This window comes from Apostichopus japonicus, chromosome 9 (assembly GCF_037975245.1).
Source record: "Apostichopus japonicus isolate 1M-3 chromosome 9, ASM3797524v1, whole genome shotgun sequence".
Lineage (NCBI taxonomy): Eukaryota > Metazoa > Echinodermata > Holothuroidea > Aspidochirotida > Stichopodidae > Apostichopus > Apostichopus japonicus.
In genome coordinates this window covers 16,932,238-16,948,576 of record NC_092569.1, presented here as the reverse complement: position 1 = coordinate 16,948,576, position 16,339 = coordinate 16,932,238, and the positions used below count along the sequence as shown (strand labels likewise).

The 16,339-nt window shown below is 35.5% G+C and overlaps 2 protein-coding genes across 3 annotated transcripts in view; one reads left to right on the top strand and one right to left on the bottom strand.

The window, feature by feature from the left end:
* The window catches only part of LOC139973647 (uncharacterized), a 30,961-nt gene extending 27,597 nt beyond the window's left edge, over positions 1 to 3,364 (top strand). For both annotated transcript variants that reach the window (XM_071980466.1, XM_071980465.1), the window contains exons 5-8: positions 195 to 409; positions 564 to 866; positions 1,224 to 1,494; positions 2,727 to 3,364. In XM_071980466.1, coding sequence (XP_071836567.1) covers positions 195 to 409; positions 564 to 866; positions 1,224 to 1,494; positions 2,727 to 3,031 — 1,094 coding nt within the window. In that variant the 3' untranslated portion in view covers positions 3,032 to 3,364. The remainder of the gene's footprint in view (positions 1 to 194; positions 410 to 563; positions 867 to 1,223; positions 1,495 to 2,726) is intronic.
* Positions 3,365 to 8,058: 4,694 nt separating this feature from the next.
* Positions 8,059 to 15,892, bottom strand: LOC139973645 (uncharacterized). The gene is made up of 8 exons (XM_071980463.1): positions 15,767 to 15,892; positions 13,114 to 13,159; positions 12,391 to 12,560; positions 11,653 to 11,917; positions 11,234 to 11,448; positions 10,824 to 11,132; positions 10,114 to 10,378; positions 8,059 to 8,776 (listed from the first exon to the last, which is right to left on the bottom strand). The coding sequence occupies exons 1-8, from the start codon at positions 15,845 to 15,847 to the stop codon at positions 8,466 to 8,468; spliced, it is 1,662 nt and encodes a 553-aa protein (XP_071836564.1). The 5' UTR covers positions 15,848 to 15,892; the 3' UTR covers positions 8,059 to 8,465.
* Positions 15,893 to 16,339: the final 447 nt, after the last annotated feature.

Below are 16,339 nucleotides of genomic sequence, written 5' to 3'. Positions count from 1 at the left end.
AATCATAACTTTATTATTTCAAAAATATATACCTCAAAGCCGTATTCTTCACTCTGCATAATCTGTTCAATGTTGCTTCTTCTTATTTAACTATTTTACTTTAAAGTTTGGAAATGATAATATTTCATGGCAGAGGTATTTGCAATGATTCTTGTCAAAATTGGAAGTATTTTGTTGGTCTTACAAACTGACAGGTACATTGATCTCTACATGTCCTACGAACATGATCTACGGAATATGTACATGCCAAGCAACATGTGAAGATCCCAACGGACAATCTGGTTGTAATAGTAGCTGTTTGGGTACTGAGGGCTGCACCTGTCCAGCTGGTTTCGTCATGCAAGGCAGTGACTGCATCAGTGCGAGTGAATGCGGGTGTTTCGTAGCAGAGGCCAACCTGGTTATACCAGTGAGTATTCGCATGACTAATTTCAATATCAAGTGACAATGCAAACGAAACAGAAATAAAACTTCAATGTAATAGCGTTACAATAACACAAAATGTAAGCACAATAGCCATTTGAAACATTAGTCTTTTAATATTTTCATCAATTTAATTCTAGAACGGAGAAACATCCGTTAACGAAGACTGCACACAAAAGTGTTCTTGTAACAATAACCGACTGATCTGTGACGACTACATATGTAGTACCGATGCTGTGTGTGATGTCAGGAATGAAATACGACAGTGTTATTGTAATGAAGGATACGAAGGTGACGGTGCAACTTGTGAATCCTTGTATACAGACTGCCAGGATGTTAATGACGCTGGACATGGCGATGGCGTATATACAATCATGCCTTCTGGATGGACAGAGTCCCCATTCAGTGTTCACTGCAAAATGCACGGCGACGAAGGATGGACCGTGAGTCATTTCAACGCTGCTCATGTATTCTTATGAGTAAATGCTCTGGATACATTCCAGTTATATACATTAAACCAGCAAACTACATTAGATAAACATTCAACAAATTAACATGACTGAAGGTTCCAAATATGACAATTAATATCTTAAAATACCTTGAACATATGAATACTATTCAGTTATGTTCCATCGATTGTAATCCAGAAAGTGACAACAATTTAAAGGGTAATTCACTAAAATATTATTTATGATGTAATCTTTAAGACGATCTGTAGAACTTTGCTTCTTAATCATGTTTAAACCGTATGGATTTCCCTTCGTTGATATCAATGCCTCTTTCTATTGTTTCAATGATAGGTTTTTCAACGTCGCACTGATGACGAAACTAGTTTTCATCAAAACTGGACTACATACAAAGAAGGCTTTGGTAACAACAGAAACCTATGGCTTGGGAATGAGAAACTCTATTACCTGACCAATCTGAACCCTACCAAACTACGAGTTGATATTACTACTTCAGATGGGACGAGTCTATATTCTGAGTTTACAGAGTTTCAAATAGAGTCCGAGGACACCAAGTACAAAATGAATAAACTGGGAAGCAGGACCAGTCCCAGTGGAGCTGCAGGTTTGTTGTTAATATGTCTGCAATTCATATTCTTTCTCAGAATGATACATCAAACTTCAAACTTACGTAAAGAATTGACTTTAAAATTGTGACAAATGACATGTTAATGTTAAATATAAACATTGTTAGTTCCTGAAATGCTGTAACACATTATGTTATTGTATAAAACCTCCCTCCCCTTTCCGGCTCCGACAAACGTCCTCACTCTGTTTAGGTCAATAGTATGACATCTAGCTTCGAGTCCATTTTAGTAGTGCGAACAATAAAAGCTACTATTACTTTATTTAGCCCAAGCACCAATTATGGAACAAGAAAGAAATAATGCAAAAAGTGTAAGCCAAAACGTGATGGACTTAAAATGATATTCCTCTATACTGGCAGCATTAATTAATATCAAGGAACGTGTTATTTTGTCTTGTGTATATCTGTGTATGACATTAATAAACTTAATAAACACAAAGGTCGCATTAGTAACATTTGAAAATTTACTTTTAATTCTAATCAAGACATTATTGTCATTAAATTTTGCTAAACATTATACAAGTATCTATCTAGTAGGAGAGATTACAAGGTCAACATAAAGATCATGAGATTTGTTTTCACAGTTATAAACAAGCACACATACATTGAACAAAAGCACACAAGTTCCTTGCCAAATATGTAACGTATAATAATATATCAGTCGATCAGTTCCCGGCAATGTTTGAGAACATATGACTTATCCGATACGATTACTTTTACTTTAGCTGCATTGCTCAAAACAACAATAGTATGACTACCAAAGAAAACATGATGCGTACTCACGTGTAACATGTAGCGTGAGTATGCAACTTCTCAGAGCTACTGGAAACCAATAAACACCATTCAAATATAAGCCTGATTTCAAGCTCTATGAAACTCGGCACTTCTCATGAGGAAATGATTTATACAATCTATATATTTATGTAAAAAAAAGTCTCTCCTTGCAAATGATTTCGTTAAAATACAGGAAACTAAATGTTAATATTCCAGTTCTTAAAATGTGCTTGAACTAAAATAAAGATATGAAAAAAGACATTGTTTCTTACTCTCCTTCAATTAGACAACTGAGACTTCCCACCCCCTCCACCCTTTTTGGTGAAAATTTAGTACGTTTTCTGATTCATAGAAAGGTGTGGAAAAGGACAACATTGCTTACCTTAAATTTTGTTGTTCACAAATTAACCACTGATGGATCTGTTCTTAATTCGCAGGTTATTATCTCTCTAATAACAAAGGTAAGCCGTTCAGCACATACGACCAAGACAACGACGCATGCGATACATTCAACTGCGCAGAGAAGCACAGAAGTGGCTGGTGGCACTCGAATAATTGGTGCTCTACTTGTACAAGTGACTATTGCTATCATTTCCAATACGGAAGCAGCTGCCATTCAATTTGTACTTATGAAAACCTCAACGGGGACTACAATGGGGGCAACGGAGAGAGGATCTTTTCTTATTATAATAATTACTGCAACCCCCAAACTGTTGAGATGAAAATTCGACCATCCTCTTGAGTTGATGGCGGATAATATATCAAGTGGTTTCTGCCGAAACCATTTTGGAAAATATGAGCTGTAAAACGAACATATATTTCTCGTTATGAGAACAACAAATCACTTGGAAGACACGAGCCCTTCGTAGTATCGATAGATTATGTATCATCATTGAGGATTGAAACCTCTCAAAAAAATTTAATGAGGAGATTATTTGTTCAAATGCGAGACGCAGACTGCAAAAAAATATTCTTTAATCTTCAGACAGATTGTTTAATATTCCTTTATCTGCAATTATTACCTAAAGTGTTTGTGCTTCACCTGTAGTAAATATGAATAAACTAATTGATCATATACGAGTATTTGTGTTTATATCAATGAAGTACAGTGGCGTAACCGGAGGGAGTGTGGGGGTGGGGTCGGGGGTCAGGTGACGAGAGCCCCAATCAAATTTCTATCCCTGTCATTGCGTATAAATGAAATTACCTCGATAGATGTGCAGCGCAACCCTTCCTTTTAGCTGCGTTTCACTACAAACACTTCCTTGTTTAAAAAATAGTTTAATTTGTTTTCAATATATTCCACCGAATACAGATCTAGCGAAGTATTGTTAAAGCACCATAAATTATTCTACGTGTGAAATTTTGCCTGATAACCTTTTCTTCCTAGCTTCATATTGCCAAAAAAATCGTATTATAATATCCGTGGCCGTCTACCATATCCTTATGTCAGTCTCATCCTGTTTCTTTGTTTATGATGTCAACTATTATTTCACACATTCAGTTCCTGAACTTTGTGCCAAAGACAATTCGTAACAGAATGGTAAAGAAAAAGTATCCCCAGCCCTCAATATCCATTGAATAATGTGGTAGAGATTAATTTGAGATTAATTTTGATTGCACGGTACACTGATAACACAACAGTGTATATAAATATTACCACACCAGGCCTCTGGATATTTTTGGGAGGATTTGTTGCCATCTCTATCTTTAACCTTAAATATGGAAGTTAAAGTTGCTTCTCCTTTAAATTCCGTGTGTAGTATAGACTGGTTTTTTTTCATAACTAGGGGGGGGGTGCAGACGTCGATTATTTTCATAATGTTTATGCATTCTATTTAGTCGATGATTAAAACAATTAACGAGCCATAACATCAAAAGCGTGGGGGTGGGGGGAGGGGGGTAGGTCGGATCATTGTAATGTAACCACATGTTTGTGCGTTCTGCTTAACTGAACCTTTTAGCGAACCGCAAGCTCTGTCTGAACCGAATTTATAGTAGAATATAAGACTAGAACCTGACAAATTATTACTAGCCATGCATATTGTGGTACTTTTGAAAATACCTCGATTATGTACGACACACAAAATAATTACCATATTATCACATACAGTGAGACGAGTAAATAATGCTATCAGATCGCTATCTACTTTAAGAGAGAGCAAGTGTAAATGACTCGATGTCAATCCTCCAATATTAATTATTCACATAATTGAATGGTGAATGGTGAACCCGGTCATTTAAACGTTAGAATGATACGAGCACCTTTTTGTGTATGACAATCTTCTTAGAATTCCTGGCCGACTGGCTTTAGACGACACATCGGCACATGTTCTTCGAGGAGTAAGGGACAGGCCGGAGGGGCAACCAAATATCCAATTACCTTTGTATTTAGCCAGGAAGTATAACACCATGCACTTGACGGGTAAAACTGCCCCTGCCCCCCCCCCCCCTTCAACCTAGGCCTAAGCAAAGTTTTTATTAACACAACTTTATGTTGGTACTTTGTAATAAAGCCTCAAAATGTCGAGGTAAAAAGTCGAAACACTCCTTCCACCTGTATTACATATACGTAGTTAAAATGATGCGACATATAGGCCTCTTATTTATACAAGTATTTCTTTAAAGAGGAGAGGATATCCCTCCTTTTAGATTCAGCACAGGACGGTCATCAGCCAGCATTATCACCCAAACTCCCGAGAAAAATCATTTCTGGCCACGTCTCATTATGAGCTTAAAAGTTACCAATTCGTTCCCGACAAACTGGGCAAGCAAGATCCTACCCGATTGGAAACCTGGCTGGATCATTGTACATGTTCTCGATAACTATTCCCAAACCGTTTCACGATTTCATGATCAAGCGCAAGGTGGATCGACAAGTTTTCCACGTTCTTAGCAATGTTCCTGGTTGTGGATGTGGTATAGTGTCGTGGATCTAATGGAAATAATAAGTTTAAATAAGCCGTATGTTTACCATAATAAATTGTATAAGCAGCGGTTTGTAAAAACGAAGTTAACATAATTTTGAAGTAATTCCACATAATATCGTATACTAGTGCTGTGGCCGAGTGGATAAAGGCGGTGGCATTTGAAGCAACGAGGCTTAGCAATCGGGAGTTTCATGGTTCGATACCCAACTGGGTTATAGGAAGGTGGGGTTTCATCCAAGAGCAATATACGGTGTTCCCTTTGGGAAAGACTTTATTAATGAAAACAAGAGTTACAATGTTGAATTGGAAGCCACCAGACGTGTAAGTTGCAATCCATGAGACCTTGCCGGCTTCCCCACATCGTGGTCGCTTAAGCGTCGTTAAAAGAACTGATGATTATTACTATTATTATTATTGTCATAATTATTTCGGAATATCCAATGTTATCCACCACATTATCCAATTAGAGCTGCTCTCTGTCACTTAATGCCCCAATAGTGCACTAATGCCCTCAAAAGCTACGGTGTCTCTCAGAACAGTGGGAGTTATCGCACGAGTCATTGTCACGGTCATGCGTGGTGAAGTATGTGCATTACACTTTCAGAAAGTAAGTCTTGCATAGAGGAAGTAGAGATTCTTCATAGTGAACACGCTAAGATATAATAATACACAAGGCACTTAGATTTATGACAGGGATGCATAGGTTTATGAATTTAAATTTTCGAGTGTCCATTAGAAAATGTGTTATCCGCACGAAATGCATGTATGTGTTGCTTGATTCGTCAAATATTATGAGTTTTAATTGCAAGTTTTAGCTACATCATACATTGAGAACTCATATTCTTGGTGTAAGATATTTCAATGGCAAATCAATATATTAACTTTATTAGGGAAGTGAAACTATTAAAAAGCATGGTATGAGCTGACATGAAAATACTTTAGTTATGTCGCCGTTCCGCATATACTTGAACAACTTTAATAGTCATGGACGTAAGACCCCTCCACCCATTGCCAATATAGTCGTTACAGAATATTTCAAATGGTTCTTCATACCGTCTGGCTTGATAATGTATATTCCGCTAGAGTTGGACGTAGAACACTGACGTTGAACATCTCAACAATCGTTAAATATTCAGAACTTTGCAAAAGCAAAAATGATCTACCTGCAAATAATCATCAATCAGCCTAATCGTAGGCCAAACTGGTTTATTTTTAATGATACATTTTAACCTACTGCATCATACATTAGCCCTATAGCCTAGCCTGTAACTGAAGACCTAGCAAATGAAAGTTCATAAATGAGAACAAATCATCCCTTAAACTAATCAACAATGTTTCAACTTTTAAGGTTACTATAAAGCGGTTTGTCATATCCGATGGTGAATTAGAGTCATTTCTAAAATTGCAAACTTTTTTCTTTTCTTAATCTTTTTTTTCGTACGTTCAAAGTGTACATCGACAGCCATACAAAATACAAGCGAATGGTCTCTGTGGATATTACCCTGTGTTTTACATCTTCTTTCCCTCCCCCATCTCTTCCCAACCACACCCACATTAACAATTATTAAGGCAAATTTACATTCCAAATTTGAATTCCGATCAATGTACGGTTGTAAGTACAGAGTCTCCAATCGATAACGTAATGAGGGATTGTACTGATTAATAATTTCACTTCAATTTTTTTTTTTAAATGGCATTTTTTTTATGAAAGCTACCCCATATTTCCTCCCATGCAGTGTATCACCTGAATAGATACTAACAACATAGTTGATATATTTTTATTCCGAGCAGAAACAACATTGTTCTCAAAAGTAATCTGTACGGGTGGTAAATGACACCTCCAACCACCCCCCCCCCCCCCGCCCACCATCTGGTTTTCATTGTCCGGTCTGGCAACATGACTGGATTTATCTTGGGTGATCTTTGTTAGAGCTATTTGAAATTCTTTGCAGACAAGCAATGTGTAGATTAGTCTAGATCGTTTATTCACTTATAGGCAGTGTCATGTATATTATTTATTCCTTTCGAAAAGGGACTCGTGATACTCCAATTATCATCATAATTGTCGATCATCTGTTTAGGGTCTCACTGTGAAGTGAATTTGGTTGAGAGTGAATCATGTTGTTTGGTATTTCGTGCCCATGCTCTATCTTGGGTGACTTTAAGGTTTTAAAGGGGAACTATGGCTGGACATATTCGCTTCTCAATTAGAAAAACTTGATTCGGCAATGGGGCCCATCAATTTTATATATAGGGCACTGTCATATCGGTCCTATACTGTGCGTTATATGTACGTTTAAGGATCTTAAATAGGTGACAGTAATACGAAGACGCAGGGTGACTTTTCATAAAACACGCAGTGTGATTGACTAGTTCAAGTTAACACTTATGCAGTTTCGCCGAACAATAGAGAAGTGCACTAGAAAGCACCAAGATAGAATGATTAGACAAGTTGTTTGATCTGCAAGCTTGACCATACATATTTCAAAAGATTCTTTCTATCAGTAACTATTAACGGGATTTTGATAGCTACAGAACTGATGCTCAACTCCTGATACCGTTACGAACGGTACTATAGATAGGAAAGATAGGAAATATATGACAGCGCCCTCTCTTAAGTTTGACCACACGGTCAATACAAAACAGGCACGGTTTCAACATAAGTGTTTTTAATCTGAGTCTGTTAAATGTAAATCATGAGTACTTCGTTAGAACTTGGCGACCAAATATGTTAATATACCTTTTGCAATGTGGAGTGCTCACTCCATGGTGGAATTGTAATAGAATCGTAAAGAACCATTCTCTCAGCGGTATTCTAGTAAAAAAAGAAGATACTTGCTGCTACTGAACGATTTTATTCAAGACGAAATTTCTCATTTGAAGAAATGTACTTGCATTTTTATTTATTAATGTGTGACACATCAGAGGAAATCATAACATGCTTTAATTTTTCTAAGATGGCTTCATCGTTTTCTTTTTGCTGCGGCTTTTCTTCGAGCGTTATCGTCGAACAAAAGGAAACGCATTGCTACTGCTGGTCACCGTTGTATAAATTAATTAACATTTCACCAGAATTAAAGAATTCATATATTTGAGATATATTTTTACGACTGGAACATGTACTACGTCGACTTTCATGTCATCTAAGTTTCCATAGCGATCGTCCACCCTTTTTTCAAATCGTGTTTAGACTCTGAAATCAATTGTTTTGAGTAAAATCTGATGGTCCGTATAGGTTTCCTCATCTCATGAAGAAGGTCGAATTTTCATTTCGACGGATCCGATGTTACAGTTGTAATAGTAGTCAGTGAAGATCTGTGTCCCCCGTTCACCATTGTAGACTCCATTGAGGTTGTCATCGGTACAACGTGATTGACAGCTGCTGCTGTATTGAAAATCATGGCAATAACTGGAACTATAACAATAAGAGCAATAATAATCAGAATGCCACCAGCCGCTTCTGTGTACCTGTGCACAGTGGAAGTTACCGCAAGTATCATGGTCTCGGTCAAATGTACTGAATTGTTTACCTCTGCTGTAAATAACAAAGTTACGACCTGAAAAACAAAGACAGGAAAATCGGTTTTGGTACATTGTTTTACGGCAACGTGCAGTAGCAAATTATTCCAATGTTTTCTATTTGAATTAAGGTTAGATATCACTTCACCAAATTTCGACATGATAGTAATTTACGTAGTGATGTTTTAATTCCTTATATAATATGTTAAAATATGTGCTAGCATATTATTTCAGATTTGAACTTATTGTTTGATCTGTATGTATCAGTAACGTGACTGTGAGAAGTACGTAGAATTCTAGTGATAATTCGAATGAGTATTTCCAATATTTTCCATTTTGCCATAAACATAGTGGGCAGGAAATATCTAACTATTCCAATCTAAAAGAATAACATCCTAGTACAGGATTTAACTACACAAATGACCAATGAATCATGTCTGTGAGGTCAGTGTTCTTGCGTGCTTCTCAGCATGCATGTATGTTTTGTAGGGTTTGATGATAAGAGCTAGGTGAGTATGTGTGCTTAAGCATAATTCACTTGTGAGAATGTCAGCTGTTTGCTGTAGTCGCTTCTCGAGCATGAGTTTTTGTAAAAATTGTAATTTGCTATAAAAGAATCTAATGTAGCATAATTGTTTATTGTTTTAATCTCAGTCTACTTCGAAATGAGTGAGAAACAAATCTTTTGTGAGTTATAACTTTCATTAATCAGGCTGTCAAATGTAAAACACTTACAACTGCAATTATGGTGTTCCTTATTGCTGCCCTATACTGCCTGATTATATAGGCTACTCCCAAAATTTGATGAACGATTCACAGATATACTGTGAAATTTAAATTGCTTCGGGCTATGTTCATGGTTGTATATTGAATTAACACATACTACGAAGATACTGCGTTGTCAAAATCAGATTATCCTTTAACATGACGATTCCAACTTTAGCTACTAAATCGGTCAAATGTAAATTTCGTGTAGGATAACCGGCATTTATTCATTACCAGGTAAACATCGTATTAATTCATTACAAGGTGAACATCAAGGGAAAGGAGATTTGAAGTCGGTCTTGATCAAAACAATGTGCCACTGCTTTCTTTCACTTGACAAATACAGCGTCGTACTCAAGCCCCTTGACCTATATCAACTCTGCCTCAAACAGCTGTACTTCCAGGGTTTAACGTTTGAAGCGTAATAAATTACATACAACGGTTACATATCGTTATTTAAAATGATTACATTCTTAGTGCGCAGAAAGGTTATTAACTCTAAACATTGTAGATGGTCAGCCAGAACGTGCTTTTATATGAATATAATTACGCATCGGAACCAAACTCTTGAAACTGAAAGGCTAAGAGAAGAGGAAAAGCATTTACAAACCTGTATTGCCACTACTCCTATCTCCGAGTTTATTCAATCTGTAGTTGTTGCTTTCAGACTCAACTTGAAACTCTGGATATTCAGCATATTTAGGTGTCCCGTCGGAGGTAGTGACGTCAAAGCGAAGCTTGTAATTTTTCCGATTTGTCATGTAATGAAGCTTTTCATTACCTAGCCAGAGGTTTTCACCGTCACCAAATCCTTCCTGGTAAGATGTCCAGTCCTTATAGAAACTAGTAGAATCATCAGTCCGACGTTGAAATACCTGAAAGTGTGTGAGCAAATGTGTAAACAAGTGAAAACCATTTATTACCGATCAATCAATGGGTTTAAAGAAATTGTAAGTTTTGATAATGCAATATCAGTAAATGCATGACACATAATCGTATGCAATAGCAAAGCAGTTCATTTTGTGTTTTTAAGCTGTTCTAGAGAACGCATTAGAATAAGCTTGTATGTAAAGTTATTGTCTCTTACTTTTATAGATTACTCTGGACTGAGTAAGTTTACTATTATTCAGAGTTCCTTTAGTATTTTCAATAATGTATTCGAATTGTATCTTGTAAATTTAAATATTGTAAATAACTCGGAAATGTAATTTCCGTAGCGAAGTGTATATTTGGATTATAAATATTAGACAGATCATCGGCTAAACTTAAAACTAATACCTCTTAACACGTTTCAACAGTCAGAAAGAACAAAAGACTTACTGTCCATCCTCCACCATTATCCATTTTACAGTACACAGTAAATGATGAACCCGACCATCCAGACGGAAGGATTGCATAAACACCATCTTGTGTATGGCCGGCGTCGTAAACATCTTTACAGTCTTCATATAAAGATTCACAACTTAGTCCGTCACCTCCATAACCTTCATTACAAGAGCACTGTCTCACTCCAGCGTTAATATCACATACGGCATAAGCACTGCACCTATAGTCATCTTCACAGCTTAATCGGTTATTGCTGCACGAACACTTCTGTGTGCAGTCATCGTTGACATATGTTTCCCCATTCTAAAATACAAAACAGTAACAATATATTAGACCAAAAATAGTCATTGCTTTCGTGAGTAGTCGCAATATTAATATATAGTTAAATAAAATTAAGTACTCACTGGTATAACCAGGTTCTCATCTCTTATGAAACAACCACAGTCACTCGTAGGGATGCAGTCACTTCCATGCATTAAGAACCCTGTAGGACAGTTACAACCCTCACTACCCAGGCAGTTATTATTACATCCACCCGCTCCATTGGGATCATCGCAAGTTGCTTGGCAACTGCAGGTGTTGTAGATCATATTCGAAGGACAGGTTGACAGTGCTGAGCCTGGATGTGAAACAAATATGTAATACTACTTTATGGCAAAACCAGAGTTTCCGGGCTAGAAATAACGCAATGAAAATGTGTACACAATGAACAAACGAAGGAAACGCGTTTGCATTGTATTGATGGAAACGAATGTAAAATACTTGGAGGTAAACGATCGGTAGTTCTTGATTAAAGACTTTATCAATCATCTCAGCCACTTACCTAAGTTGCTTTCCAATACTCCGATACTGGATATCATATATTGACTCCATCCGTCAGTGATACGGAAACCTTTGTAAATAGCATACAAGGCTGACCCATTATAAAGAGTAATATCCACACGAAGTTCATACACTTCCTGATTCGTCAAGTACGACAACTTTTCATTACCGAGCCAAAACTCAGAGGACAGGAATCCAAATCCATCTTCATACTGTGACCAACTCCTGTTAAAATTCGCAAAGCCACCCTCACGTCGTTGAATGACCTACATAAAGAAACGAGTTTTAAAACATTTTCCTGTTGCTTGTTGTTTTTCTGGTGGTTGCAGCTGATAGCTTAGTGAAATTGGTAAAAATTGACATCGTTTGGTCAAACTATGTACTCATAACCCTCTGTAAAATTAATTGTTCTCGTTCAGTGTTATGATGTGAATGCAACAATGATGTCATCTTGCTAACTGAGTTAAAACTGTGTTTGCTTCTCTTTACAAATCCATTTCATTTCATCTTCACGAGAAACCAAATATTTTTACAAAAATTATGTACTAATGAAATTCATATAGTTACACATCATATTGATAGCTAAGTAAATATTTCAACTTTAATATATTACAGTGATAAATCAATCATCAAATTGTTTGAAAAATTGACATGCATTATGTATCTCCGAAAATAGCAGCACGACACTTATTTTAAAGCAAACTATTGGCAGCATTTTTTAAAATAGTCATGGACGTACCGTCCATCCTCCTGTATCTACATCGTTGTTGCAGAATACTTCAAATGGTTCTTTATAACCATCTGGTTTGATGAGGTATACTCCACTGGAACTTGATGTAGAGCACTGACGTTGGACATCTCGACAGTCCTTGGGATATTCAGAACTTTGATAAAAGAAATACGAACCACCTGTAAGAAAAGCGACATAATTTCTGCACTACTTTTGCAGGTGATAATAATAATTGCAAAAAAAATGGATATATTTGAATTAAGTTATAATCCTCACAATGAATATCTCAAACTCATACCGTAAATACACATTTCAATGTCCACTTGTTTTGGACATTAAACCGAAAAGAATTTCTTGACAAGGACGTTGTCCAAATACAGTTTGACTAATAGGAATAAAGCCTCGCATGTTATTGACTCTCGTTAATTCGATATGTTTTTCTTCTTCTTATTATTATTTATGTTAATCAAGGATTACCCACTTGGTTAATATGTCTCTCACTTGTGTAAATTAATTATACTATTAAACTTAGTTAAGCTGCCGTTTTCAACTGCTCTTGCCTCTTTGCATTGCCAACAGCATTGCTATATTGAGATATAACATGATGATTAAATTTGTAGCATCGTGTACTCTCAATTACTGGAAAAAAATAGTATTAGTCACCTAAGCAAAGCAAAATTAAACGTACTGTAAACATAAATATAATAACTTAAAAGGCAACATATATCTCACTTTGAGTGTCATCTGTAGTTGAAGGCAGGCTGTGCTGATGATTACTCTGCAAATAAATAATATATGATGTGTTGTAGATATGGAAAAAAATCAATGCACGTGGTCTCTCATAGTGGAAATCGTGAGATACACCTCACCGTTATGAAACGTGCGAACATTATTGTCAATGCAACCAAATTCGTTCTTTGCATCCTATGATAAATTTATGTTACCTTTGTTTTAAGACTACATTGATCCGGTGGTAGCCTTACAAAATGAATACATTGATCAATTTAGGGATATATACTTAAACATGTCAATAGAGAAATCTTACAAGTGTAACTTTATTGAATATTGACAAATTCGAAGAAGCACCGCTCACGTTTATCCATGATGTTAAACGTTAACAAGATCGAGCTTGATGAATGTAACTACTAGTAGTCTGTTTTAAAGACATAATCAATGTAACTTACAACAATGTAAGTAACGTGCATTTGTCTCATTGAAAACGATCGAAATGTATACCGTCTAAACAAATTTATTCTAATTCTTCTAGCAACCTTCATAGATATCCTTGCTACCCCAGCCGGCCCTGACAACAATATTACTCAATTTAAAGACCGTATTTAATAATCTAGTAAATTTTGATATTTCACATTTCGCCCTAACTTTTCAGGATACTAGCATGTTTAATAACGATATTATTGTGCCCATTAACATGGTTATAGAACTTATAATGATAATGAGTATGATAATGATACAGGGAAAGAAAAAGTCAGTTACGTCAAACTCTTGGCACAATTAATTATCATTGCGTAACCTCATCAGGGTATGATACTTTGCAACTCAATCCTCTTGGAAAAAAAATATATTGTACTAACTCCAAATCCGATCCATCATATTATCGGCCCATCAGCCTTATCCCTGATCCAGGCATTCATTTATATCTTCTTAACAATTATTTGAGCACTTTTATAACAATATTATCACTCTCTCTAACTCTTCCAAGATAGGCCTTAGAGACAAAAAGTATATTTTACATCCCACATTTTGAAAGAATCAAAGAATAAATGAAAATGGCTTTATGGAAACCCCATGCAAACTTGATACTGTCGCTCTTTTCTAAGTTTCGTTGTTGTATTTTAATTAGCAAAGTGGATGACATAATGCATAATATGTATCCAACGACTAAATACTTAAATGATATTCGTAACAATAAGTTGAATTTAGCTAGTTCGATGACGATCTCGCTAATTAGTATTCTGGTATGATTCAATAAACATAATGTTACAACTGAATATTTTTTCCCGGGTTACTGTTTACATCTGATGTTGATAATTGCTTACTCTTTCAACTACTTTTTCGACAACTTATATTACCATAGAACAAGTTTATCAACCCAATATTCAGCCAGTTGTATGCTGAGTTAATGATGGCTATGAACACCAGTTCATAGGAAACATATATCTAGCAAATAAACGTATATCAACATATTGCTAACGATATAATGGAGATGAGTTAACATGATATGTTGGTTATCATTTGTAAAGAGTCATTATAATTATTTTACTTCTTTCTAGTCCGACTATTTTATTCAAAAAAATTGTTTATAGTGTTTTTAACCGAAAGTTGAGTTTACGTCGTTAGAGTTGTTACTGGAATCATCAAAATATTTATATAAAATAATTTAGATAAAAACCATGAAAACATAACTTTATTTATATATAAGACAAGAAGTGAACTTATTTGTTTTCTAACTCTACTAGGAAATGCACGAGGCTTCTTTTTTAATGAACAAATGAAAGCAATGTCTTATTTTTTAGATAAATACATTATTTGACTCATTTCATAAATTAATATGAAGTTTATACAACCATATAAAGCTTTCTTCGAGTGAAACAAGAAACAATAGCAAACAATGTTTTCATCTAAATCCTCCTTGCTCTTGCTAAGTTTAAAAGGGATATGAATGGTACATTTAAGTAAACAAATGAAAGTAAATAAATTTGTTCGACTATGGAATATTAGTAGTAATGGTAACTTAAGAAAAATCGAGATATAAATGTATATTTCAAACATGTTAACATTTTTTTGACATTTCAATGTGTCAATCTCACATGTGTGCTGTACGTAAAATTATATGTTCATGATACCTTAGGTTGAATTTTATTCATTTGCGGTACTCTATTAATGAATACATTATATTCTTTTATTCTTAAGAAAAAAATATGTGGACAAAATGTGTTACATTTTAACATACGAAAAAATGCACACAGTGAAGAAAAAATCAATAATGGCAGTTGGTGTAAACGGTACAAACTACCTTTAGAGTAAATAATAAAATTTTCCATTTTTCTTTTGTTTGAATTAAATGAATGAAAGGAAAAAATTAATTACTCTAATGCTATTTACGTTCAGATCGTAACAATCTGTTTTGCTTTATGAGTTGTCATATAAAGATCATTTACTATGCCTTCAACATTGTGAATAAAACAACTTTTCAAAAGTGAAACGTTATCGTTCGTATCAACCCATAATCATATGCCTACTATACATTCTCTAGAACACCTTCTCTTGCAAATACAATAAGTACAAACTATTTGGATCTTGCAAAATATATGTAGAAATTTCATATAATGGAAAATCAAACACTGCTCTAGATTATGTAACTCACCGTTTGATCTGACGACGCAACGTTGACAATCGTTGTACACGAAAATGCAAAAACTGCGCTTACAAGCAAGACAAACTCCATCCTTATGACTTTCGAAGAAGATCAGGAATGACAGCTCTTGTAGAACGTATCAACGGTTCCCAAAATTGTACTGAACTGATTTTTTCTTCGAGAAACGACAGATGACTTGATGTTTCTTTCTGATAAATTGACAGGTCTACTGTAGGCTCATTCTATATCGCATTTTATGTAGTTTATGTCAAGTTTTCTAATACAATAAGCTGATGGTGTTCGTCGAGATGGATCCACAGGTATCCGTCAAGCAGATACTGAAATGTTATCGAACGTTCTGTGAACTTTCACTAGCGTGCACGTGATTTCACGGAAATACATACTCACGTGTAAGACACCCATTCGAGACCGTTGTAGATGTAGACTCTTACAGGGATGACATATTATATTGTAGGTTGATGACAGTCCATTGTTCCATTCCAACAATTTACACCTTTCTTTTTTTACGGTTGAAGGTATGGCGTTAGTGAAAGGTATTCGGCTCTTGGTTCCAAATGTTTC